Source organism: Hyperolius riggenbachi, chromosome 11 (genome assembly GCF_040937935.1).
Source record: "Hyperolius riggenbachi isolate aHypRig1 chromosome 11, aHypRig1.pri, whole genome shotgun sequence".
NCBI lineage: Eukaryota > Metazoa > Chordata > Amphibia > Anura > Hyperoliidae > Hyperolius > Hyperolius riggenbachi.
In genome coordinates, this window is record NC_090656.1 from 3,943,279 (window position 1) to 3,969,661 (window position 26,383).

The 26,383-nt window shown below is 50.9% G+C and overlaps 1 protein-coding gene across 1 annotated transcript in view; it reads right to left on the reverse strand.

The window, feature by feature from the left end:
- DRC7 (dynein regulatory complex subunit 7) overlaps positions 1 to 26,383 on the reverse strand; it is a 68,441-nt gene that overhangs the window by 26,070 nt on the left and 15,988 nt on the right. Inside the window, 10 exon segments of the mRNA XM_068259940.1 lie at positions 2,014 to 2,240; positions 2,316 to 2,444; positions 2,517 to 2,645; positions 4,919 to 4,988; positions 5,723 to 5,863; positions 8,821 to 9,035; positions 12,412 to 12,562; positions 13,759 to 13,826; positions 13,829 to 13,952; positions 16,323 to 16,448. Coding sequence (XP_068116041.1) covers positions 2,014 to 2,240; positions 2,316 to 2,444; positions 2,517 to 2,645; positions 4,919 to 4,988; positions 5,723 to 5,863; positions 8,821 to 9,035; positions 12,412 to 12,562; positions 13,759 to 13,826; positions 13,829 to 13,952; positions 16,323 to 16,448 — 1,380 coding nt within the window.

Here is a 26,383-nt window from a genome sequence, read left to right on the forward strand (position 1 = left end):
CATTAAAAATTTTATTTGGGTAATATTTTGGTGTGGGAAATAAACAGTTAATTTTTAATGTTATTATATGTGTAAATTGTAATGGCTGGTGGCTGGAAAGTGTACTGGTTAAGGGCTCTGCCTCTGACACAGGAGACCTGGGTTCGAATCTCGGCTCTGCCTGTTTAGTAAGCCACTCTAGTGCCTCCCAGTGACTGCAGCTCTGGCCTAACACTGATACTGCCTATAGAGCATCCCCTAGTGGCTGCAGCTCTGGCGCTTTGAGTCCGCCAGGAGAAAAGCGCGATATAAATGTTCTGTGTTTGTTTGTTTGTTATGTAAAAAATGTGTAGATGTAGTTTTACTATTTGACCACAAGATGGCCATCTTGAGTTTTTTTCCCCTCCTTGTGCTTCTAAGCGGAAGCACAAGGGGGATGCGGAAATTTTTAACGTGCAGAAAGACTGAAACCTCTAGTAAGAGCGCTTCGGTTTTTCTGCTGGGTACATGGATTGGTGATCGGGAATCATTTTCCCATTTACTGATCCCAGGGCTACCGGGGGATACCACGGGGCACGGGGGCGCGCCCGCGATCACGTGCCAAAGCGCGGCACCACAGCAGAGCAGAAAACGGTTAAGGAATATGGCCAGTGCTAAAACGCCGCATTCCCGCGGCAGAATGAGGGTTTTATAACCCCCAAATCCCTGGGGCAAAAACCGGGGAGCGCTTCCTGGTAGAGGCAGAGCTTTGGGCTGTAGCTCTGCCTCTAGTCACGTCAATCCTCGCTGTTCGCCGCCTCTCCCAGTCTTCTTTTGCTGAGAGGGGCGGGGAGAGGCTGCGATCAGCGGTGGATTGACGCTAATGGAGTCAGAGCTACAGTGCAAAGCTCTGCCTCCCCAGGCAGCAGAATCCATGTCTTTGAAAGTCGTGGATAATCTCCACAGGATTTGGGGGTTATAAAACCCTCGTTCTGCCGGGGTAATGCAGCGTTTTAGCTCTGGCCATAAATAACAGAGAAAAACAAGTTTTTAAAAAGGCTTCAGACTCTCTTTAAAGAGGAACTTAAAGGAAAACTTAAGTCAAAAAAAAAAATGACATTTACTCACCTGGGGCATCCCTCAGCACCCCGAAGCTGGATGGTGCCCTCGCAGCCCCGCTCCGATCGTCCTGTCCCCGCCGGCGGCTACTTCCGGTTCGGCGACAGCCGCCGACAGGCTGGGAACGCGGCTGTTTTTCCGCGTTCCCAGCCGCTGCTATCACCCTCTATGCTGCTATAGCGTATATATATACGCTATAGCAGCATAGAGGGTGATAGCAGCGGCTGGGAACGCGGAAAAACAGCCGCGTTCCCAGCCTGTCGGCGGCTGTCGCCGAACCGGAAGTAGCCGCCGGCGGGGACAGGACGATCGGAGCGGGGCTGCGAGGGCACCATCCAGCTTCGGGGTGCTGAGGGATGCCCCAGGTGAGTAAATGTCATTTTTTTTTTTGACTTAAGTTTTCCTTTAAGCGAAAAGGGGAGAAAAATTAATCAGTTGATTGAAAAGTGAGAAGTTACAAAATAGAAGAGACTGACATTCACTTTTGCGCTCTTTTGTCAAATCATGATTTAGCTGGAAGCAGTTACCAGTATTGAAAATGGGAGAGAAACCGAGAGCCCAATATGGTGCAGTATGTTAATATGGAGAGATCTGTAGTGAATAAATGGGATGATTATACTCACAAGGGGGGGTAGCCACAAAGGCAACCACTGGACAGGTCGGCGGGGAGAATTGTAACCTGACCCCGCTCAGGTTAAAAAGTCGCTCTCTGTAGATAGGAGAAAATGGGGATACACCCCTCCACCAAGGGTGGACTAGATAATATTGAAATACGATAACAGAGGCGCCAAGCAGAATCAAATTAGTTAAAATTGTTAAAAAGGGGGAAGTGGGTGGACTCACCTCCCTTCTGAAAAAAAGGGCCGGACAATGGACAGGTTACTTACAGTCTAAAGTAACATTCATTAGTAACTCCAAAAGTGCCAGTATTGTTACCAGTATTGGCCTCGGATTGGTCTCTGTAGGTCCTCCTGCAATCGCCACCTTCTTCGGCCGTTTCCCAAACACGGTGTGCCTGTAACGCAGGAAGTCCGGCCGACCTTGGAAGGTTTCGGTCATCTCTTTGGATTTCTCATTGCGGCGCTCCAGTCCGTCCAGGCGGGCCTTGCTATAGAAGAACATGGTCCTCTCGGTCTCTGACGCCAGCGAGCGGTACGTGTGAACTGAGGGAGACGTGACACTCAGAATTACAGCGTTCAGTCACCCGTCACATCTCGCCTCGTGATGCGCAGACTCACCTTTAAGAGCGTCGCTGCGGCCGGGAGAAAAGTATTCTGTGGTCACCCTCTCCAGTTTCTTCTGCTGCCTCATGTCCAGCTTGTCCATCCGGTTCTGAAACCAATCTTGGACCTCCATCTCCAGGAAGCCTGCAGGAGAAATGAGCATGAAGAGAGACTAGCCTCGCTGCCTGGACCTCTTCCTTACATGTAGCCACTTACACTCTGTGTCTTCATAGGTGGTAAGACGCGCCACCTGCCCATCCTTCAGCAGGTAAGAAGCCCACTTCTCCAGCCTGGACTTCTTGTATTGTAGAAGCTTCCTTCCCTGAGGGCAGCGCATCTCCAACTCTGAGCGGAAAGAACACAGGCTGGATCATCTATATGTAACTGAGCTGTGATTAAGGTGGATAGACAAGGAATGTGTGACCATGAAACAGATATGGGGCTTGATTCACAAAAGAGTGCTAACTGTTAGCACGGCCGTTTTCGCGTTTGCGCGCGCAAATGCAAATGTTCGTGCGAAATCGTTATCGTTTTCACAAGAAAATTCGCGTTTGCGTACGAAACAATAACGATTTCGTGTGAAAATTCGCATTTGCGCGTGAAAATTCGCAATTGCGCGCAAACGCAAACATTCACGCGAAAACGGCCGTGCTAACAGTTAGCTAACAGTTAGTACTCTTTTGTGAATCAAGCCCATGGTTTCCACTTCAGGACGAGAGCAATTTTCACAGATCAGCACTGCTCCCATTTATTCGTCAATAACTTTATTACTACTAATCACACCTAAATTATCTATATATTGTTTTTTTCAGGACAAATCAGGCTTTTAGGGTGTGAAAACTTTGTTTAGCAATTACCTTATTTTCTATGCATTTTAAAGGGAAATTAGGGTAAAAAAAAAATAGAAAAGAAAACACACTATTTCTCCATCTACAGTGGGTTGCAAAAGTATTCGGCCCCCTTGAAGTTTTCCACATTTTGTCACATTACTGCCACAAACATGCATCAATTTTATTGGAATTCCACATGAAAGACCAATACAAAGTGGTGCACACGTGAGAAGTAGATCGAAAATCATACATCATTCCAAACATTTTTTACAAATAAATATCTACAAAGTGGGGTGTGCGTAATTATTCGGCCCCCTGAGTCAATACTTTGTAGAACCACCTTTTGCTGCAATTACAGCTGACAGTCTTTTAGCGTATGTCTCTACCAGCTTTGCACATCTAGAGACTGAAATCCTTGCCCATTCTTCTTTGCAAAACAGCTCCAGCTCAGTCAGATTAGATGGGCAGCATTTGTGAACAGCAGCTTTCAGATCTTGCCACAGATTCTCGATTGGATTTAGATCTGGACTTTGACTGGGCCATTCTAACACTTGGATATGTTTTGTTTTAAACCATTCCATTGTTGCCCTGGCTTTATGTTTAGGGTCGTTGTCCTGCTGGAAGGTGAACCTCCGCCCCAGTCTCAAGTCTTTTGTAGTCTCCAAGAGGTTTTCTTCCAAGATTGCCCTGTATTTGGCTCCATCCATCTTCCCATCAACTCTGACCAGCTTCCCTGTCCCTGCTGAAGAGATGCACCCCTCGAGCATGATGCTGCCACCACCATATTTGACAGTGGGGATGCTGTGTTCAGAGTGATGTGCAGTGTTAGTTTTCTGCCACACATAGCGTTTTACATTTTGGCCAAAAAGGTCCATTTTGGTCTTATCTGACCAGAGCACCTTCTTCCACATGGTTGCTGTGTCCCCCACATGGCTTGTGGCAAACTGCAAATGGGACTTCTTATGCTTTCTGTTAACAATGCCTTTCTTCTTGCCACTCTTCCATAAAGGCCAACTTTGTACAGTGCATGACTAATAGTTGTCCTATGGACAGAGTCTCCCACCTGAACTGTAGATCTCTGCAGCTCGTCCAGAGTCACCATGGGCCTCTTGACTGGATTTCTGATCAGCGCTCTCCTTGTTCGGCCTGTGAGTTTAGGTGGATGGCCTTGTCTTGGTAGGTTTACAGTTGTGCCATACTCCTTCCATTTCTCAATGATCACTTGAACAGTGCTCCGTGGGATGTTCAAGGCTTTGGAAATCTTTTTGTAGCCTAAGCCTGCTTTAAATTTCTCAATAACTTTATCCCTGACCTGTCTGGTGTGTTCTTTGGACTTCACGGTGTTGTTGCTCCCAATATTCTCTTAGACAACCTCTGAGGCTGTCACAGAGCAGCTGTATTTGTACTGACATTAGATTACACACAGGTGCACTCTATTTAGTCATTAGCACTCATCAGGCAATGTCTATGGGCACCTGACTGCACTCAGACCAAAGGGGTCTGAATAATTACGCACACACCACTTTGCAGTTATTGATTTGTAAAAAATGTTTGGAATCATGTATGATATTCGTTCCACTTCTCATGTGTACACCACTTTGTATTGGTCTTTCATGTGGGATTCCAATAAAATTGATTCATGTTTGTGGCAGTAATATGACAAAATGTGGAAAACTTCAAGGGGGCCGAATACTTTTGCAACCCACTGTAGATAAGGGTATGGCCATGATTTATTTATGTCCTTTATTGCTGAACTGTGCTGCCGGCTCCGACGTCCATCTCACTGACCTTTTGGTGTGATGACAATGGGCAGCGTCCAGGATGGTGGCATCTGGAATATCTTCCTGCCATTCTGACCCTGTAGTATGAGAACACAGACCATACATGTAACACAATCATCCAGCCTGACCTGTGTGAAGACCTGTATTGTCCTGCACCAACCATGTGTACAATGCATGCCTTGACCTGGGTCTGTCCCCCGCCATATTTAAGACTTGTGCATCTGCTAGATGGTTCTCGGCTGAGGCCCTCCAGTCGGGGCTCCCTCTGCCATGAATCTAGTATGTGTACAGCGGCTCACAACCTCAGTCATGCCTCAGCTAGCCCTACTTTCCAGACTCTCTATTGGTTCTTAAATGTGATAAGTGGTTTTACTAATGAATAGGGATGCTCAGCAGCTCAGGTCACTTTATGCTCGTCATCTCCACTCCAACATCAGGAAATACAAGAACTTTACACATAGAGATTTCACAATAGGTTTCTATTACTTGGGTCTACTAAAAGGACATCTGAGGTGAAAATAAACTGATAAGAAAAACAATTGTATCTATCCTCCTCCTCCTAAAAAGTATTTTATGACTGTAATTACGTATCAGTGAGGGTTACGCAATAGTCTGACCTGCTCCTGACCCGGACAGAAACTGTCACTTACATACCTGATGTTCAACTCCTTCAGGCCGAGAAACAAGAAAAGGAACACAGCCTAGTTATTTGTGCACTTGGCACTGTACATGTCTATCTCATCATGTCACTTGTCACCTCGGTTTTCCTTTAAGAGTTGCTTTGAAGTCACAAACGACTTCTTGGACCCACCTGATGTCCATTCTCCTCTTCCTCCTCCTCCTCCTCACCAGTCTCTTCCTCTGCCATGTCTGGGATGAGGAGAAGAGGCTTTGATGTACCCAACAACATGAACTCCCAGCAGACAGGATCTCCCAGGTCAAAGGTCATGTCCTGCAGGCACAAATCACACATCCTGTTATATTTACCATGATAAGGAAAGTGAGACTATCATAGGGCATATACACTGGGCTGCCGAGGTACTCTTTACCTTCATGGACAGCACCATTTGTGCAGAGAGTGTACCACTACCACAGTATGTTTGGGTGCCTGAAAGACAGAATAAGTATGATCTACTAACATCCTCCTAAGCTGAAGTCTATTGAAGAACACACATGACCTTACAAACCAGGCTAGATCTACCAACTAGTAAAAGAAACAGGAGCGCTCCTTTGGTGCATTAACTTTTACTTAAAACAGACACGCTTAAATGTTACACGTACCGTGTGTGTATGAACACATGCGCTTCTCAGGCCTGCCTGCAGTCCTCTCCAAATTCCTGTGCTTGGCCGGCTCAACACAGGAACGGTGTTGTCAGCGTAAAGCGAGGTGCGGGGGGGGGGGGGGGGGGGGGGGCGGGGCTGGGTCACGCTGGAGCCATCTGACGTCATAACGCATTTCGGCGTTAACCACGCCTTTGTCAGGACTGCAGGCAGGCCTGAGCAGCGCATGTGTTCATACACACACTGTAAGTGTAACATTTAAGCGTGTCTGTTTTAAGTAAAAAAGTTAATGCACCAAAGGAGCGCTCCTTTTGTTCTATTGTTCTCCAGGGTGGCCTTGGTCCATGGGTGCAGCTAAGGTTTTTGTGGCCCCAAGTGGACTGCAGGAAATGGCCCTATCCTGCGGCGCGCATCGCGCGCCGCGTTGAAAAATGGGTGTGGCTATCCTGCATAAGTGGGCATGGCCATGACATGTGGGTGGAGCTGGAGGGCGGATTGGGGCAGGGCTGTTTGTGGGGAAAATGGATGTGGGGTGATTGAGGAAAGATGGATTTGGCCATGACATTGTATGGGCGGAGCTTAACCGTAGCACAGCAAATATAGCCAACTATGACCATTAAATAATAAATGCAGCAACAGATACCCCAGACACCAGAAAATAAAAACGCAATTTGTGCAACATTTCAACAGAAAACAAACAGAATTTGGGCCACATTTCAGCAGAAATCAAACGCAATTTGGGCCACATTTCAGTAGAAATGAAACGCAATTTGGGCACATTTTCAGCAGAAATCAAACGCAATTATGGCACATTTTCAGCAGAAATCAAACGCAATTTGGGCACATTTTCAGCAGAAATCAAATGAAATTAGGGCACATTTTCAGCAGAAATCAAACGCAATTTGGGCACATTTTCAGCAGAGATCAAACGCAATTTGGGCCACATTTCAGCAGAAATCAAACGCAATTTGGGCACATTTTCAGCAGAAATCAAACGCAATTATGGCACATTTTCAGCAGAAATCAAACGCAATTAGGGCCACATTTCAGCAGAAATCAAACGCAATTTGGGCACATTTTCAGCAGAAATCAAACGAAATTATGGCACATTTTCAGCAGAAATCAAACGCAATTTGGGCACATTTTCAGCAGAAATCAAACGCAATTTGGGCCACATTTCAGCAGAAATCAAACGCAATTTGGGCACATTTTCAGCAGAAATCAAACGCAATTATGGCACATTTTCAGCAGAAATCAAACGCAATTAGGGCCACATTTCAGCAGAAATCAAACGCAATTTGGGCCACATTTCAGCAGAAATCAAACGCAATTTAGGCACATTTTCAGCAGAAATCAAACGCAATTATGGCACATTTTCAGCAGAAATCAAACGCAATTAGGGCCACATTTCAGCAGAAATCAAACGCAATTTGGGCACATTTTCAGCAGAAATCAAACGCAATTATGGCACATTTTCAGCAGAAATCAAACGCAATTTGGGCCACATTTCAGCAGAAATCAAACGCAATTTGGGCACATTTTCAGCAGAAATCAAACGCAATTATGGCTCATTTTCAGCAGAAATCAAACGCAATTAGGGCCACATTTCAGCAGAAATCAAACGCAATTTGGGCACATTTTCAGCAGAAATCAAACGCAATTATGGCACATTTTCAGCAGAAATCAAATGCAATTAGGGAACAGTTCAGCAGAAATCAAACGCAATTAGGGCACAGTTCAGCAGAAATCAAACACAATTAGGGAACAGTTCAGCAGAAATCAACACAATTAGGGCACATTTTCAGAGCTGCAAAAAGAAAAGAATTTACTCACCTGGCACTGGCAGAAGTCTTCTCTCCCCGTCTCCTCTCCTGGCCGGCGGCGACTCCTCAGGCGCGCAGTTCCCACGGAGCTCCCTCCCTCCTCCAATCTCCCCTCGCTGATTGAATCAGGGCTACGGAAGATGGCCACCCGAAGCCCTGTACTGGAGCATAGTCTACAGAGCAGGGCTTCGGCGGCGGCCATCTTCCCGTAGCCCTTGCCTACTCTGCTCTGCCAGCCCCGCGGGGCTGCGGGAAAACAGTGACGTCACGCCGTCACTGAGCCGCCGAGGGCCCCAAGCGACCGCTTGGTTCGCTTTATGCCTCGCGGCGCCCCTGGCCTTGGCCAACCTTCACAATGCTTACAAAAGTTTTGAATCACTTTGTCTACAACAATGTGGAGTCAGAGAATTTCACAATCGAGTACTGGGGATCCAGTTTACCCAAATCTTCATATTCACTGCAGTTATCTCAACCACCTTATCAGTACAAGCAGCAACCCTTTGTATTATTGGAGTACTCCTGTCCTTGCCTTGGGACTCTCCCGAACTCTGCTCAAACCATCTTCCCCCAGTCGTTTAATCGATAGCCGGTCAACATCATGGACATTTCTCCCTGCAGCCTCATGGGGTCTGCCTCTGACATGGGAGACCAGGGTTTGAATCCTGGCTGGGGTCAGTACCTATTCAGTAAGGAGTCCTTAGGCAAGACTCCCTAACACTGCAGGGTGGCCTCTTGAGCACGTCCCAGTGGCGAGTCCGACAGGATAAAAAAAGCGCTATACAAATGTTCGGATGATTATTTGTACCTTACAGCCATGGCGACAGTCCTGCATGTTGACCCAGTAGTTCTGGTGATTCCACACGCTCTCGATCCCCAGGAAATGGTCATCTTTAGTCCCATAGGAATTTCCTGTCAGCGCATCAATGAAGAAAGGCTCTGGGACTTCCCTCTTCCCGGACAGAACCAGCACCCAGCAGTGAACTCGCAGGCCATACAAAGGGTCTGGGCCAAGCTTCTCGGCTTCCTGTGGAGATATACAGCACTTTGAACCATCACGTAATACAGACAAGGAGGGTACTAACCCACAGCAACCAGTCATCATCAGTGGGTGTGTCCGGTCTGTAAACTTCAACTCATGAGTTCCGAACATCGAGAAGAAAAAGACAGAAGACACCAAGAGTGCCAATATAGTTTAGAGAGAGATAACTATCAGTGAAATATACTATTGAAATAGTGACTTACTTGCCTTACTATAAAGGCAACAACTGTAACAAGCAAGCGGACAATTCCATCTCCACTTCTCTCTCAAAAGGTCTTTGTAGAATGTAGATAGTTGCTCTCCAAAAAACTAAAGAACCTCTTGATACTAAATCTTAAAGGAAGGTACTAGAAGTTTGGGAGGAGGCACTCCAAGGATATAAAAGGTTTTAAAAACTGTCTTACCTCAAGTGAGAAATAAAACTTACTGGACACTAAAATGACTACGCATTTCATGGGTCTTCCCGGCTTCCTCAGATCAATTTCAGAGTGTCTTAAGGAAGAACAGCACGGACTTGCGTGCTCCAATTCTGTGCTGTTCTTTCTTAAAGGGACACAGAGCAGTGGCTAAAAAAATAAATCTGCATTACCTGGGCTTCCTCCAGCCCCCCATAGCCCGCAAGGTCCTCCGGCATCCTCCTGCTCCCTTCAGGCTGTAAGCCTCCTGCGCATGCACAGTTCAGTGTTTAGAGAAATGTGCATGTGCAGGGAACTTATGGCAACCGGCGTGATGATGCCAAGGGAGGATACCAGAGGACCTCGCAGGCTATGGGGGCTGGAGGAGGCTCCAGGTAAGTAAAGATTTCTTTTTGTAGACACTGCTCATGGTCCCTTTAAGACAGTGTGAAATTGATCTGAGAAAGTGGGTAAGACCCGTGAAATGCATTGTCATTTTTAGTGTCCAATAAATATAATTTTGAAAGCCCATTCCTCTTTTGAGGTAAGACTATTTATTTAAAAAATTTTTTTTAACTTTTTATATCCTTGGAGCGCCTCCTCCCATCCTTCCAGTCATTATCAGCGTTCATCTTTCTGTAAGGTGAAAAGTAATTGGTTGATAGTCAAATGAAAACACTTTGGATCTTGCTCCATGTTGCATACGTGATACACCTCACAGCAACATCACAGTGTTATCATTAGTCTGGTCTATTTCCGATTGTACACAGCAACCAATCAGATGTAAAGCTTGAGTCAGCCACACACTTTAGATTTTAGTACTCTAAAATGATGGCTCCTAATGTTATAAGCCGTTTAAGTCAGTGGTCCTGAAACTAAGGCCCGCGGCCGAATGCGGCCCCCTTGAGGCTTTTTTACCAGCCCACACACACAAAATGTATTACTTATAGAGGCGGACCACTGCATCTTTAAACATTGGCAGCCCACATATAGAATAGCAGTGCTGACACCACCCTTTTCACATGGAAGCCAGAAAGAAGTCATTCACCTGGCTTCCAATCATTCACTGTTGGCCAATTGGATGACAGGTTGTCACCTGGGTATGCTTCTTTGTCTGGTCTGCAAAGACTTTGTCGGATTGTGCTGGAGGCTTTTGCAGGCCATTTGGTGACATTATGGCTCACATATGACTTGCTTGTTGCTATGTTAGGGTCACAATATCTGCACTTGCTGTGTTGGGGGGCATACTATCTGCACCTGCTGAGTTGGGGGCATCCTATCTGCACATGTTAAAATGGTCTGTTTAAATGGGAGACATTAGGGCTGCCTACAATACCTAGGTACAATGTAAAGTTTTTCTACATCATTTTATGTATACTCCGTCCCCCCAGCAGTCTGAAGTATGTTGACCCGGCCCTTGACTGAAAAAGTTTGGGGACCCCTGCTTTGAGTAGACTTTTGTATGTACAGGATTGCCCTATGTTCGGTTGTCAAACTCATTGTAAAAGAAAAGATTGCGGGAAAGCGGAGGAGGGGACAGCAGAGAAAGAGACGGCTAGCTAGTATCATGAAAGCAACAAACATGAGTTTGGACAAGTTGCGAGAGACAGTAGTGCAGGGGTCCCGAAACGTTTTGTATCGAGGGCCGGGTCAACATACCTCAGACTGCTGGGGGGCCGGAGTATACATAAAATGATGTAGAAGTCTTTGTGGGCCAGACAGTGAAGCATACCCAGGTGACAACCGGCAAGTCCGATTGGACAAGTGTTACCTGATGTGTAATTTGATTGGAAACCAGCGAATTACTGCTTTCTGGCTTCCATGTGGATGGGTGGTGCCAGCACTGCTATTCTATATGCGGGACCACCAATATTTAAATATGCAGCTGACCGCATCTATAAGTAATACATTTTGTGTGTGTGTGGGGGGGGGGGGTAAAAAAGCCTCAGGTGGCCACATTCGGCCCGCGGGCCTTAGTTTGAGGACCACTGCAGTAGAGCATAGAGAGGTCTGGTGTACTGTGGTCCATAGGGTCGCAAAGAGTTGGACATGTCTGATTAGGCAAATGAACAACAATGTACTCCTGTCCCCCCAAGAGTCCTCTTACTCAATGTACTGGATAGTGGATATGTAATGGCTGCATTCTGTAATGGGTAAGGGCTCAGTAAGCCAGCACCTATTCTGTAAGGAGGACTTGGGCAAGACTCCTTAACACTGCTACTGCCCTGCTGAGTGCGTTCTAGCGGCTGCCTCAGAAGTGCTTTACGTCCGACAGGAGAAAGCGCTATAAAAAACCTGGAATTATTATTATTATTATTACTCTTGTCCCCCCAAGAGTAAAATGCCCCCCTTCCCCGGTGGCCGTGCTGTGTACAATTTCTCCTGTCCTGCTGCGGTGTGTGGGCAGGAAACAGATCTCTCTGCGATCAGAAAGAGATCTGTCTGTTTGGTCGCTCTGCCCATACATCGCTAGATATATGGGCACCTATATATGTATGTATTTTGTACAGCAGGAGAGATTGGCAGTGCTTTCAGACAGAGGCTGTACCCAAATTAGCTATTTGCAAGATGTGCAGAGCTCCACAATATGGACAAAATTACACAACATGCATTCAAAACAGGCACAGCAAAGGAGGGTGTCAGCATCATGTATAAATAATATATGCACAAATTATATGTATGCATTGCTCTACAATGTTTCGCTATATACTGTATGTCATCAATCTCCTTACACAATAACCTGGTATGGTAAGTGTAGTATCTCAGTATTATCGATATTGTGCTTGTTTGTGCAGGTAATTTGTAAAATAAATTATTTATACTGTAATATAGTAATAAATATAATTATGATAATATATAAACAATGGCACTGTGTGTGTACAGTCCAGCACAAGTAACAAGATCTTTCCTTTCATTGTGTCACGTGTCGCAGTTAGAATAATGCGTGAAATCTCCGCCTCACCACCCTGCCGCTGCTCCTCCTCTTCCTGCTCCTTCAGGATGGAGGCCTGGATTCTGGCCTGTTGCTTGGCTTCCTGCTGCAGCTGGAACTTGCTGATGAGCTGTCCTGGGGGCTTCACTGAGTACTTCCTTATTGGGCTTCTCGGGGGCCGCTTTGCTGCTCTGTAGGATGACAAAGATCTGAGCAGTTTGTATGGCTACTGATGTCTGCATTACACACGTGAGAGTCCACAGAGAGGGGCCATGAGTGTCACAGGAAGTGTGGCTGCTTCATCTGTGTCTACAAGGGGGGAACAGGAACTAGCGACACTGTCTTCAAACAAAATTTGGCAGTACTTTTTCACCTACTTTTTGGTACTTTTTAAATTGCTGAAGAGTTATTTTAAACGGAAGATGAAAAAAATATCTATAATGGTGCCCATACATGGTACAATGTTTTCTTTTTTTTTTCGATTAAATAATTTAGTTCGATTAGTCTGTTAGATCGAATACTAGGATTTTTCCAACATGTTAGATTGGATTTTTATAGAAATAAGGGATAATCGTTCATTTTTTTTCTTTGTCAAAAAAAAAAAAGATTATTTTCAAATCGATCGTTTTGGTTGAATAAATGGGAAAATCGAACGTCTTTATTGTACCATGTATTGGGCACCATTAGGAGAAAACTTAAGAGAAAAAAGTGAATGAAAGATTTCTATCATGACATGGCCTCTAATGGGGTGGCTGGTAGGGTGAGGGCTCTTTTTATGAACATTTACTTCAGCTAAACATTCAGCCACTGGTGACTTAGAGCAGAGGTGTTGAACTCCAGTCCAGGGGGACCATATCCACAGTAGCGTCACTAGGGGGGGTGCGGTAGGTGCGGACCGCACCAGGTGTCACCAGCAGAGGGGGTGACACCAAGCTCCAGGCTAAGGGAGAGTGGAGAAGGCTTTGTAAATACTGACCAGTCTACTGTCTGATAGACGTTTCTCTCCTGCTCTACTCCCTTCTGGCTGCTCCTTCTTGAGCTTATAACAGAGTTCAGAGGCTAACAGGGCCACATGGCAACGTTACTACCTGGTGAAGTTTGGAGGTTCATGAGGTAGGAGGAGGTGACACCATGAGTTTCCGCACCAGTTAACACCAACCCTAGTGACGCCTCTGCATATCCAGGCCAGTCTTTAGGATAGAAGGGAGAAAGAGAGGCATGTGTTTCTACTTCATGGACCACGCCTTTCCTGATTCAGTCTCATCGATTACTTTGAGGTGTGTCATAAATGTGTGAGGAGCTCCGCCCCTGAGGACTGGAGCTCAACATCCCTGACTATACATAATTAATGAGGCAATTCAGGAAGATCAATCTCACCTCTGCCAGATTTTTCAGAAGGGGACACACCTCCCGGGACTCATCCATCAGACACATCTCCCGAGTGCATAGCCACTGACACAGTAAGCATCGTACCCGCCCCCGAGGAGCAGAGAGCACAGCAGGATACTGAAATCAAAGCAATTTCCCTTCTGTCTGTGGAGGACAGAGCTGGAGGAGAAGAGCCGGTGGGGCTGTAGGGGACAAAACACTGCAAATTAGCAGATCACACAAAGACTTCTCCCCTATATATGTAGAAAAACTTTCCGCCTTAGGAAAGGATCACAGACTTGTAGCAACTAATCACAACCCAACACCCAACTAACCAAATTGTCCCCTTTGGTTGCTCTTGTTTAGGCCAGTCCCCTCCTTACAGGAAGATGGGCTTATTTGATATATCTTTTTTATAGTTTAAAGGGTGCCCGAGGAGAGAGGTATATGGAGGGTAACAGATTTATTTTCCTTTAAACAATGCAGATGTCCCAGCTGTCCTAATCCTCTTCCTCTAATACTATTAGCCCCAGCCAGCCCCTGAACAAGCATGCAGTAGATCAGGTGCTCTGACTGAAGTCTGACTGAATTAGCAGCATGCTTGTTTCAGGTGTGTGATTCAGACACTACTTCAGCCAAAGAGAACAGCAGGACTGCCAGGCAACTGGTATTGTTTAAATGGAAATAAATATGGCAGCCCTCATATCCTTCGGGTGTGCTTTAAGAGTATATGTGAATAATGGCCCTCTGTTATGCAAAAATAGGCCAACTATAAACTGTGTTGGGCGCACAAGCTATATATTGTATACTCTTGATGCACCAATCTTTAATTGGATATTGATACTAACTATTGTGTTAGGCTATTAGCTACTTCATCCTACTACAAATTACTGAATCTGAGAGAGCCTAAGCGCTTTGAGTCCTATGGGAGAAAAGTGCTATAGAAATGTTATTGTATTGTATTGTATTGTATCTGACTGTAAGTACAGGTAGTCCTTTTTTCCAATCAATTTTCCCATTAATTTCCATAGAAGTGAATAGAAATCGATTGGAAAAAGCGATCAGAAAATCAAAAAAATCTATTGAAATTCAGATCGGACATGTTGGAAATAATCGATCTGACAGGTACAGTAAATCTGCCAGATAATTGTATGGTGTGTACATAGCATTACTCTTTGTAAATCCATGCAGCTGTAAATCTCTATGCTTTCTGTTCCTGTCCTAACACCAAATGCTGATGAGAGGTTCCTCTGTCCAGGGGATCCGGCCTCGCACAGACCCCTCTCTTCATTTCAGTATAGTGCCTTTGTTGTTTGGGGTTTTTATTGCTATTTCTGCAGTTAGTAAGGTTTGCAGAACATGATCCCTTCCAGCAATAGTATACATAATGTTTTGTATATTTTGGGTAGATTGTTGGTTGGAAAACGGCTGTAATGGAAATCTATCATACTTGATGAAACAATTGATTAGGCATTGGTTGGGAACTCCCATTCCTTGAGCAACCAATGTCGGTAGGAGATTGGGGTCAACAATAACTTTGCACTAATGTACATCGGGAAGGTGGGGCAGTCGAGCAACTGATATTGGTAAAGATTTCAGCTGAAAATTATTATTATTGGTTAATATAAATGTACTCCTTATTGTCCCTAACAGGGGATCGGCGGTTGAACCAGTTCGCCGTTAAATGGTCATTAATCTTAAACCCCACCCCACTGTAACTCGCCCAAACACTTGCCAAGAAGTCCAGACCTCTGAGGCCACTCCCACATGTGTTGCCATGGCCCGCCCCAGCTCGGCAGCTGCCTATCAGGCTTCTCGACAGGCTTCGGGAAATAATAAGCTATTATTGACTGGAGGTACTAATGTTACAAAGTGATAGAACAATTAAACGATCATTATCAGACATATATTGCATAATGTGTATCTGGCTTTAGGGTCCTTTCACACTGGTGCAGTGCGTCATTTGAATGCACCTCACCGCTATGCTAATGAAAGCCTATGAATGCTTTCATATAGCGTGCGGTGCGCTGGAAGTCGACAATCTACCGCGCTGACAAGCTGAGGTTACCGTGCGACCTCTGTAACGACCTGCGGCGATGTGCAGCGGACCGGAAGTCATGTAAGTCTATAGCGATGCAGGGAATTAAAAAAGGATGGTGGATATGGGCAGACGACGTGCATGCGCGGTAGCATACTTTTTACAATACACTTCTGTGCACTTCCATTTTTCCCAAACAGGAAGTGATGCAAGCCAGCGTCACTTCCTGTTTGGTTCTCGGCCAGAAGGGAATTACCCCTTCTTAACGCGGTGATCCCCGAAGGCCTGTTTTTGGCGGTGTGGCCCCCCCACTGCACCACTGCCTCAGAGTAATGGAACAGAATGATGAATAAAGGGGTAGCTGGGCTAATGGATGGGTGGACGGATATTGGAGAGGCGGACAGAGTGACAGGAGAGTTACAGGGAGACCAGAGCAGAAGGATAATGATGGAGAAGAGCCCGACTACAGGAGGGGGACTGGTGAATAAGTGGCAGAGGGAGTGACACACATAGGAGCCCCGGATGGGGACATTACCAGCTCCATGGGAGGATCCAGCGGCTGGAAGCCGAGGAACTCGGACACAAAGCGAGCGCATTCCTCCCAGTTATACAGCTCGGGGAACGGCAGCAGAGTCGGGTGCAGCGTGGTGCAGACAAACTTCTGTGGACAGAAACACAGGAGGAAAAGGCATCACATGTTTATCTGAACCAATGGCTCTCTGTATGACACAGCGATGTAAGAGCCCCCCCTCCCCCCCCAAAAAAAATAGTATAAAGGTGGCTTACTCAATGTAGAATGCACCATGTGAGGTAAGCAAGTTTTTATTCAACGCGTTTCGCAGGCCTCGACTCGCTTCCTCGGGTCAAGTGACCCGATCTACATCTCAGGAGCCTATTAGGCACAGAAGTTGTGGAACCCTAAAGTCCGCCACCTGCAGATCCTGATGCCAATGTTCAGGGGTGTAGAAAGTTGGGGTCCGCACCACTGCTTCAAAAAATCCCATCTTTATTATAAGAACTTTAAAATACATGTGTAAGGCAGCTACAGCCCGTTGTGTCGGGTCTACCTGCCCTTTTTTACAAGTCACCAAGCAAGTGACTTGCTGGGCGGCTTATGCTTTTTTGAAGCAGTAGTGCAGACCTCAACGTTCCACTATTGGACGAATCGGGATGGTGTGCAGGATAGGTCATTGCACACTGCGGAACGTGAGTGCTGTTCCAAAACCCCTCTACAGATACTGGAATGGTCAGGGGTGTAACTTCAATAGGCCGGGCCCCCACAAGGTGTGAAAGAACGCTCGCTACTCCTCCCCCCCCCCCCCAACCTGTGCGAGGTAATTAAAAAAACAAACAAACAAACATGGTGCCTTATGTGTGCTGCCCCCCCCCCCCCCCCCCAAGTGTTCAGCTCCTGAACTCTCCTTCTACCCCCCCCCCCCCCCCTCCTCCCCTTCTTCCCCATGTCTTTTTTCATGCTTTACCTCTTCACAGGCATCAGCAGCCATAGGTGATAGGCTGCATGGGTAATACACCGAGGGGCAAGGAGGACCTGTCCTATCGCCGAGACGAGGTAACGTATGGAACTCCTGCAGCTACTCTGCACCCCAGGACCAGGCCCCGACAATGATGGCAGAAGTCACGAGTCTGTTATTGCACCCCAGCGCATGTGGGTTCACCTGCCAAATCACACAAGTGTGCTGCCTGCGCCCGTTCACTGCCTGTCACTACTCCCATGCCCGGGGTGTTTTCCCATGCCCATGCCCGGCGTGCCTTCCCATGCCCCGGCATGCCTTCCCATGCCCGGCGTGCCTTCCCATGCCCCGGCGTGCCTTCCCATGCCCCGGCGTGCCTTCCCATGCCCGGCGTGCCTTCCCATGCCCGGGGTGTTTTCCCATGCCCGGCGTGCCTTCCCATGCCCGGCGTGCCTTCCCATGCCCCGGCGTGCCTTCCCATGCCCGGCGTGCCTTCCCATGCCCGGGGTGTTTTCCCATGCCCGGCGTGCCTTCCCATGCCCGGCGTGCCTTCCCATGCCCGGCGTGCCTTTCCATGCCCGGCGTGCCTTCCCATGCCCGGCGTGCCTTCCCATGCCCGGCGTGTCTTCCCATGCCCCGGCGTGCCTTCCCATGCCCGGCGTGCCTTCCCATGCCCCGGCGTGCCTTCCCATGCCCCGGCGTGCCTTCCCATGCCCGGCGTGCCTTCACATGCCCGGCGTGCCTTCCCATGCCCGGCGTGCCTTCCCATGCCCGGCGTGCCTTCCCATGCCCCGGCGTGCCTTCCCATGCCCCGGCGTGCCTTCCCATGCCCCGGCGTGCCTTCCCATGCCCCGGCGTGCCTTCCCATGCCCCGGCGTGCCTTCCCATGCCCGGCGTGCCTTCCCATGCCCGGCGTGCCTTCCCATGCCCGGCGTGCCTTCCCATGCCCGGGGTGCTTTCCCATGCCCGGCGTGCCTTCCCATGCCCGGCGTGCCTTCCCATGCCCGGCGTGCCTTCCCATGCCCGGCGTGCTTTCCCATGCCCGGCGTGCCTTCCCATGCCCGGCGTGCCTTCCCATGCCCGGCGTGCCTTCCCATGCCCGGCGTGCTTTCCCATGCCCGGCGTGCCTTCCCATGCCCCGGCGTGCCTTCCCATGCCCGGGGTGCTTTCCCATGCCCGGCGTGTTTTCCCATGCCCGGCGTGCCTTCCCATGCCCGGGGTGTTTTCCCATGCCCGGCGTGCCTTCCCATGCCCGGCGTGCCTTCACATGCCCGGCGTGCCTTCCCATGCCCGGCGTGTTTTCCCATGCCCGGCGTGCCTTCCCATGCCCGGCGTGCCTTCACATGCCCGGTGTGCCTTCCCATGCCCGGCGTGCCTTCCCATGCCCCGGCGTGCTTTCCCATGCCCGGGGTGCTTTCCCATGCCCGGCGTGCCTTCCCATGCCCGGGGTGCTTTCCCATGCCCGGCGTGCCTTCCCATGCCCGGCGTGTTTTCCCATGCCCGGCGTGCCTTCCCATGCCCGGCGTGTTTTCCCATGCCCGGCGTGCCTTCCCATGCCCGGCGTGCCTTCACATGCCCGGCGTGCCTTCCCATGCCCGGCGTGCCTTCCCATGCCCGGCGTGCCTTCCCATGCCCGGCGTGCCTTCCCATGCCCGGCGTGCCTTCCCATGCCCCGGCGTGCCTTCCCATGCCCCGGCGTGCCTTCCCATGCCCCGGCGTGCCTTCCCATGCCCCGGCGTGCCTTCCCATGCCCCGGCGTGCCTTCCCATGCCCCGGCGTGCCTTCCCATGCCCCGGCGTGCCTTCCCATGCCCCGGCGTGCCTTCCCATGCCCGGGGTGCTTTCCCATGCCCGGCGTGTTTTCCCATGCCCGGCGTGCCTTCCCATGCCCGGGGTGTTTTCCCATGCCCGGCGTGCCTTCCCATGCCCCGGCGTGCCTTCCCATGCCCGGCGTGCCTTCCCATGCCCGGGGTGTTTTCCCATGCCCGGCGTGCCTTCCCATGCCCGGCGTGCCTTCCCATGCCCGGCGTGCCTTCCCATGCCCGGCGTGCCTTCCCATGCCCGGCGTGCCTTCCCATGCCCGGCGTGCCTTCCCATGCCCGGCGTGCCTTCCCATGCCCGGCGTGCCAGCACTCATTGTACTGGAGCCATGCTGATTTCACTGCCCCCCCCCCAAAAAAAAACATAGAGACCTGGATGGGATTGGCCATTCAGCCCACCCATCCAACCCTCTATGCTCTTTTGAGAGTGACCAGCCCCTCCATCCAGCTCTCTATACTACATGCATGGGGCTGGGCTGATCAATGCCAAGGGAGCACAGAGTACCCTCAACAGCCGCCTCTCAGCAAATCAGTGCCTCTAGGCTGCTAAATCTGGCCCTGATAGTTATACGTGCCCTTTGGAGATGGTGCCAACCATCCTTATGGTAGACACTGCGATAACATATTTGGGATTTAGCATAGGAGTACCAGTTATGCTTTTTAGTTTGAATAATAATTAAATGTGTGTAGGTTATTAGCCTTCAGCACCCGATTCTGGTGGTGGGGCTGCCCCCTAAAGCTTCCAGGCACACTGATTCCTTCCCTTAAAGGGATACTTAAAGGCACCCTGAACAGTATATAAAAATGAAATAGATACTTATCTGGAGCTTCCTTCAGCCCACCGTAGGCCGCAAGGTCCCCCGGCCTCCTCCTGGCTCCTCTCCTGATACCGCTGGCGACTTCATTACCGGCGACACCCGGGCCTAGTGTCAGCCCAATACTTCCTCTGAACCGCGCGTGTGCAGGACTGTCACACCGGCCGCCGTGACGACGCCCAGCAGTCGGCTTGATGACGCGGTGCGTCACCGGTCAGGAAGTGTTGGGCCGACACTCGGCCTAGTTGTCGCCGGTAGTGAAGTCACCAGCGGGACCGGGAGAGGAGCCAGGAGGACGCAGAGGGACCTCGTGGCCTATGGTGGGCTGGAGGAAGCCCCAGGTATGTACCGATCTCATTTTTATATAATGTTCAGGATCCCTTTAAGCCTTCAATAAAAAAAATCAGTCCCACGCCGCCAGCTAGTTTTGTTTTTGTCCGACAGGCTCACTGCGCCTGCGCAGGCCTGGCCACGCCTCTCCTTCTTCATGTTCCTGTGTGCAATAGCGTCCTGTGCAGGTGCAGGATGCTATTGCGGATGGGAATGCAAAGAAGACTATGCGTGGCCAGGCCTGTCAGAGAAATTAAACTATCTGGAGGCGGGGGACAGGAGGATCCGTGAGTGGCTGCGAGGGCACAGGGTGGCTGCAGGGGGCTGGTAGAAGCAGAGCTAGCTGACAGCGGAGGAGCAGAGGATTAGTGAGTGGCTGCGAGGGCACAGGACTGCTGCAGGGGGCTGGTAGAAGCAGAACTAGCTGGCAGCAGGGCACTGGAGCAGCAGTGAGTGACTGCGAGGGCACAGGGTGGCTGCAGGGGGCTGGTAGAAGCAGAACTAGCTGGCGGCCAGGGACTGGAGCAGCAGTGAGTGACTACGAGGGCACAGGATGGCTGCATGGGGCTGGTAGAAGCAGAACTAGCTGGTGGTGGGGGACTGGAGCAGCAGTGAGTGACTACGAGGGCACAGGATGGCTGCAGGGGGCTGGTAGAAGCAGAATTAGCTGGTGGCGGGGGACTGGAGCAGCAGTGAGTGACTACGAGGGCACAGGATGGCTGCAGGGGGCTGGTAGAAGCAGAACTAGCTGGCGGCGGGGGACTGGAGCAGCAGTGAGTGACTACGAGGGCACAGGATGGCTGCAGGGGGCTGGTAGAAGCAGAACTACCTGGCGGCCAGGGACTGGAGCAGCAGTGAGTGACTACGAGGGCACAGGACGGCTGCAGGGGGCTGGTAGAAGCAGAACTAGCTGGCGGCGGGGGACTGGAGCAGCAGTCAGTGACTACGAGGGCACAGGATGGCTGCATGGGGCTGGTAGAAGCAGAACTAGCTGGTGGCGGGGGACTGGAGCAGCAGTGAGTGACTACGAGGGCACAGGATGGCTGCAGGGGGCTGGTAGAAGCAGAACTAGCTGGCGGCGGGGGACTGGAGCAGCAGTGAGTGACTACGAGGGCACAGGATGGCTGCAGGGGGCTGGTAGAAGCAGAACTAGCTGGCAGCAGGGGGACCGGAGCAGCAGTGAGTGACTGCGAGGGCACAGGATGGCTGCAGGGGGCTGGTAGAAGCAGAACTAGCTGGTGGCGGGGGACTGGAGCAGCAGTGAGTTACTACGAGGGCACAGGATGGCTGCAGGGGGCTGGTAGAAGCAGAACTAGCTGGCGGCGGGGGACTGGAGCAGCAGTCAGTGACTACGAGGGCACAGGATGGCTGCATGGGGCTGGTAGAAGCAGAACTAGCTGGTGGCGGGGGACTGGAGCAGCAGTGAGTGACTACGAGGGCACAGGATGGCTGCAGGGGGCTGGTAGAAGCAGAACTAGCTGGCGGCGGGGGACTGGAGCAGCAGTGAGTGACTACGAGGGCACAGGATGGCTGCAGGGGGCTGGTAGAAGCAGAACTAGCTGGCAGCAGGGGGACCGGAGCAGCAGTGAGTGACTGCGAGGGCACAGGATGGCTGCAGGGGGCTGGTAGAAGCAGAACTAGCTGGTGGCGGGGGACTGGAGCAGCAGTGAGTTACTACGAGGGCACAGGATGGCTGCAGGGGGCTGGTAGAAGCAGAACTAGCTGGCGGTGGGGGACAGGAGGATCCGTGAGTGGCTGCGAGGGCACAGGGTGGCTGCAGGGGGCTGGTAGAAGCAGAACTAGCTGGAGGCGAGGGACTGGAGCAGCAGTGAGTGACTACGAGGGCACAGGATGGCTGCATGGGGCTGGTAGAAGCAGAACTAGCTGGTGGAGGGGGACTGGAGCAGCAGTGAGTGACTACGAGGGCACAGGATGGCTGCATGGGGCTGGTAGAAGCAGAACTAGCTGCCAGCGGGGGACTGGAGCAGCAGTGAGTGACTGCGAGGGCACAGGATGGCTGCAGGGGGCTGGTAGAAGCAGAACTAGCTGGCAGCGGGGGACAGGAGGATCCGTGAGTGACTGCGAGGGCACAGGATGGCTGCAGGGGGCTGGTAGAAGCCCCAGGTGAGTAAAAGTGATTTTTTTATTGAAGGCTTAAGTATCCCTTTAGCCTTTGGAATTCCACTTCCTCCACAAGGTTTTGGGCATCCTGGGGTTATCACAGTACCTGCTATATCTGGCCTGCATTTCTTGTTCTGCCACCCAAGGAGGCTTCTAATGGGAGACCTGCATCTCCACACAGTGTTCGCTTCTCTGTAACCATCATATGGAAGCTGCTGCATTTATTTGCTCGGGGTTCCTGTCAGGCCTTCATGGCTACCGTAGCAGCTCAGTGCCCACAAACGTCCCCACCATACTTCATCCCAACAGGCAACCCCTTAGTTACCGTTGCCCAGGTCCTACCATGAGGAGGTAGCGAGCTTGGAACCTGCCGGTTATACTTATTCTATACATTTTACTAAGTGGGCTCCTCTTTTTCCATCAGGTGCTGTATAAAAAGTATAGTTGTGTTGCCTTCCATCAGTTTGTTCTGTCCTTGAATCTGCTCACATAGAGATCCCAGTCACACATTTATGAGCATGCAGGACTCCTGGCTCACCTCCACGCTGCACTCATTCCCAGTCACACATTTATGAGCATGCAGGACTCCTGGCTCACCTCCACGCCGCACTCATTCCCAGTCACACATTTATGAGCATGCAGGACTCCTGGCTCACCTCCACGCCGCACTCATTCCCAGTCACACATGTAAGAGCATGCAGGACTCCTGGCTCACCTCCACGCCGCACTCATTCCCAGTCACACATTTCTGAGCATGCAGGACTCCTGGCTCACCTCCACGCCGCACTCATTCCCAGTCACACATGTATGAGCATGCAGGACTCCTGGCTCACCTCCACGCCGCACTCATTCCCAGTCACACATTTCTGAGCATGCAGGACTCCTGGCTCACCTCCACGCTGCACTCATTCCCAGTCACACATGTAAGAGCATGCAGGACTCCTGGCTCACCTCCACGCCGCACTCATTCCCAGTCACACATTTCTGAGCATGCAGGACTCCTGGCTCACCTCCACGCCGCACTCATTCCCAGTCACACATTTATGAGCATGCAGGACTCCTGGCTCACCTCCACGCCGCACTCATTCCCAGTCACACATTTATGAGCATGCAGGACTCCTGGCTCACCTCCACGCCGCACTCATTCCCAGTCACACATTTATGAGCATGCAGGACTCCTGGCTCACCTCCACGCCGCACTCATTCCCAGTCACACATTTATGAGCATGCAGGACTCCTGGCTCACCTCCACGCCGCACTCATTCCCAGTCACACATTTATGAGCATGCAGGACTCCTGGCTCACCTCCACGCCGCACTCATTCCCAGTCACACATTTCTGAGCATGCAGGACTCCTGGCTCACCTCCATGCCGCACTCATTCCCAGTCACACATGTAAGAGCATGCAGGACTCCTGGCTCACCTCCACGCCGCACTCATTCCCAGTCACACATTTATGAGCATGCAGGACTCCTGGCTCACCTCCACGCCGCACTCATTCCCAGTCACACATTTATGAGCATGCAGGACTCCTGGCTCACCTCCACGCCGCACTCATTCCCAGTCACACATGTATGAGCATGCAGGACTCCTGGCTCACCTCCACGCCGCGCTCATTCCCAGTCACACATTTATGAGCATGCAGGACTCCTGGCTCACCTCCATGCCGCACTCATTCCCAGTCACACATTTCTGAGCATGCAGGACTCCTGGCTCACCTCCACGCCGCACTCATTCCCAGTCACACATTTATGAGCATGCAGGACTCCTGGCTCACCTCCACGCCGCACTCATTCCCAGTCACACATTTATGAGCATGCAGGACTCCTGGCTCACCTCCACGCCGCACTCATTCCCAGTCACACATGTAAGAGCATGCAGGACTCCTGGCTCACCTCCACGCCGCACTCATTCCCAGTCACACATTTCTGAGCATGCAGGACTCCTGGCTCACCTCCACGCCGCACTCATTCCCAGTCACACATTTATGAGCATGCAGGACTCCTGGCTCACCTCCACGCCGCACTCATTCCCAGTCACACATTTATGAGCATGCAGGACTCCTGGCTCACCTCCACGCCGCACTCATTCCCAGTCACACATGTAAGAGCATGCAGGACTCCTGGCTCACCTCCACGCCGCACTCATTCCCAGTCACACATTTCTGAGCATGCAGGACTCCTGGCTCACCTCCACGCCGCACTCATTCCCAGTCACACATTTATGAGCATGCAGGACTCCTGGCTCACCTCCACGCTGCACTCATTCCCAGTCACACATTTATGAGCATGCAGGACTCCTGGCTCACCTCCATGCCGCACTCATTCCCAGTCACACATGTAAGAGCATGCAGGACTCCTGGCTCACCTCCACGCCGCACTCATTCCCAGTCACACATTTCTGAGCATGCAGGACTCCTGGCTCACCTCCACGCTGCACTCATTCCCAGTCACACATTTATGAGCATGCAGGACTCCTGGCTCACCTCCATGCCGCACTCATTCCCAGTCACACATGTATGAGCATGCAGGACTCCTGGCTCACCTCCATGCCGCACTCATTCCCAGTCACACATGTAAGAGCATGCAGGACTCCTGGCTCACCTCCACGCTGCACTCATTCCCAGTCACACATGTATGAGCATGCAGGACTCCTGGCTCACCTCCATGCCGCACTCATTCCCAGTCACACATTTCTGAGCATGCAGGACTCCTGGCTCACCTCCACGCCGCACTCATTCCCAGTCACACATTTATGAGCATGCAGGACTCCTGGCTCACCTCCATGCCGCACTCATTCCCAGTCACACATTTCTGAGCATGCAGGACTCCTGGCTCACCTCCACGCCGCACTCATTCCCAGTCACACATTTATGAGCATGCAGGACTCCTGGCTCACCTCCACGCCGCACTCATTCCCAGTCACACATTTATGAGCATGCAGGACTCCTGGCTCACCTCCACGCCGCACTCATTCCCAGTCACACATGTAAGAGCATGCAGGACTCCTGGCTCACCTCCACGCTGCACTCATTCCCAGTCACACATTTATGAGCATGCAGGACTCCTGGCTCACCTCCATGCCGCACTCATTCCCAGTCACACATGTAAGAGCATGCAGGACTCCTGGCTCACCTCCACGCCGCACTCATTCCCAGTCACACATTTATGAGCATGCAGGACTCCTGGCTCACCTCCACGCCGCACTCATTCCCAGTCACACATGTAAGAGCATGCAGGACTCCTGGCTCACCTCCACGCTGCACTCATTCCCAGTCACACATTTATGAGCATGCAGGACTCCTGGCTCACCTCCACGCCGCACTCATTCCCAGTCACACATTTATGAGCATGCAGGACTCCTGGCTCACCTCCACGCCGCACTCATTCCCAGTCACACATTTATGAGCATGCAGGACTCCTGGCTCACCTCCACGCTGCACTCATTCCCAGTCACACATTTATGAGCATGCAGGACTCCTGGCTCACCTCCATGCCGCACTCATTCCCAGTCACACATGTAAGAGCATGCAGGACTCCTGGCTCACCTCCACGCCGCACTCATTCCCAGTCACACATTTATGAGCATGCAGGACTCCTGGCTCACCTCCACGCCGCACTCATTCCCAGTCACACATGTAAGAGCATGCAGGACTCCTGGCTCACCTCCACGCTGCACTCATTCCCAGTCACACATTTATGAGCATGCAGGACTCCTGGCTCACCTCCACGCCGCACTCATTCCCAGTCACACATGTAAGAGCATGCAGGACTCCTGGCTCACCTCCACGCCGCACTCATTCCCAGTCACACATTTATGAGCATGCAGGACTCCTGGCTCACCTCCATGCCGCACTCATTCCCAGTCACACATTTCTGAGCATGCAGGACTCCTGGCTCACCTCCACGCCGCACTCATTCCCAGTCACACATTTATGAGCATGCAGGACTCCTGGCTCACCTCCACGCCGCACTCATTCCCAGTCACACATTTATGAGCATGCAGGACTCCTGGCTCACCTCCACGCCGCACTCATTCC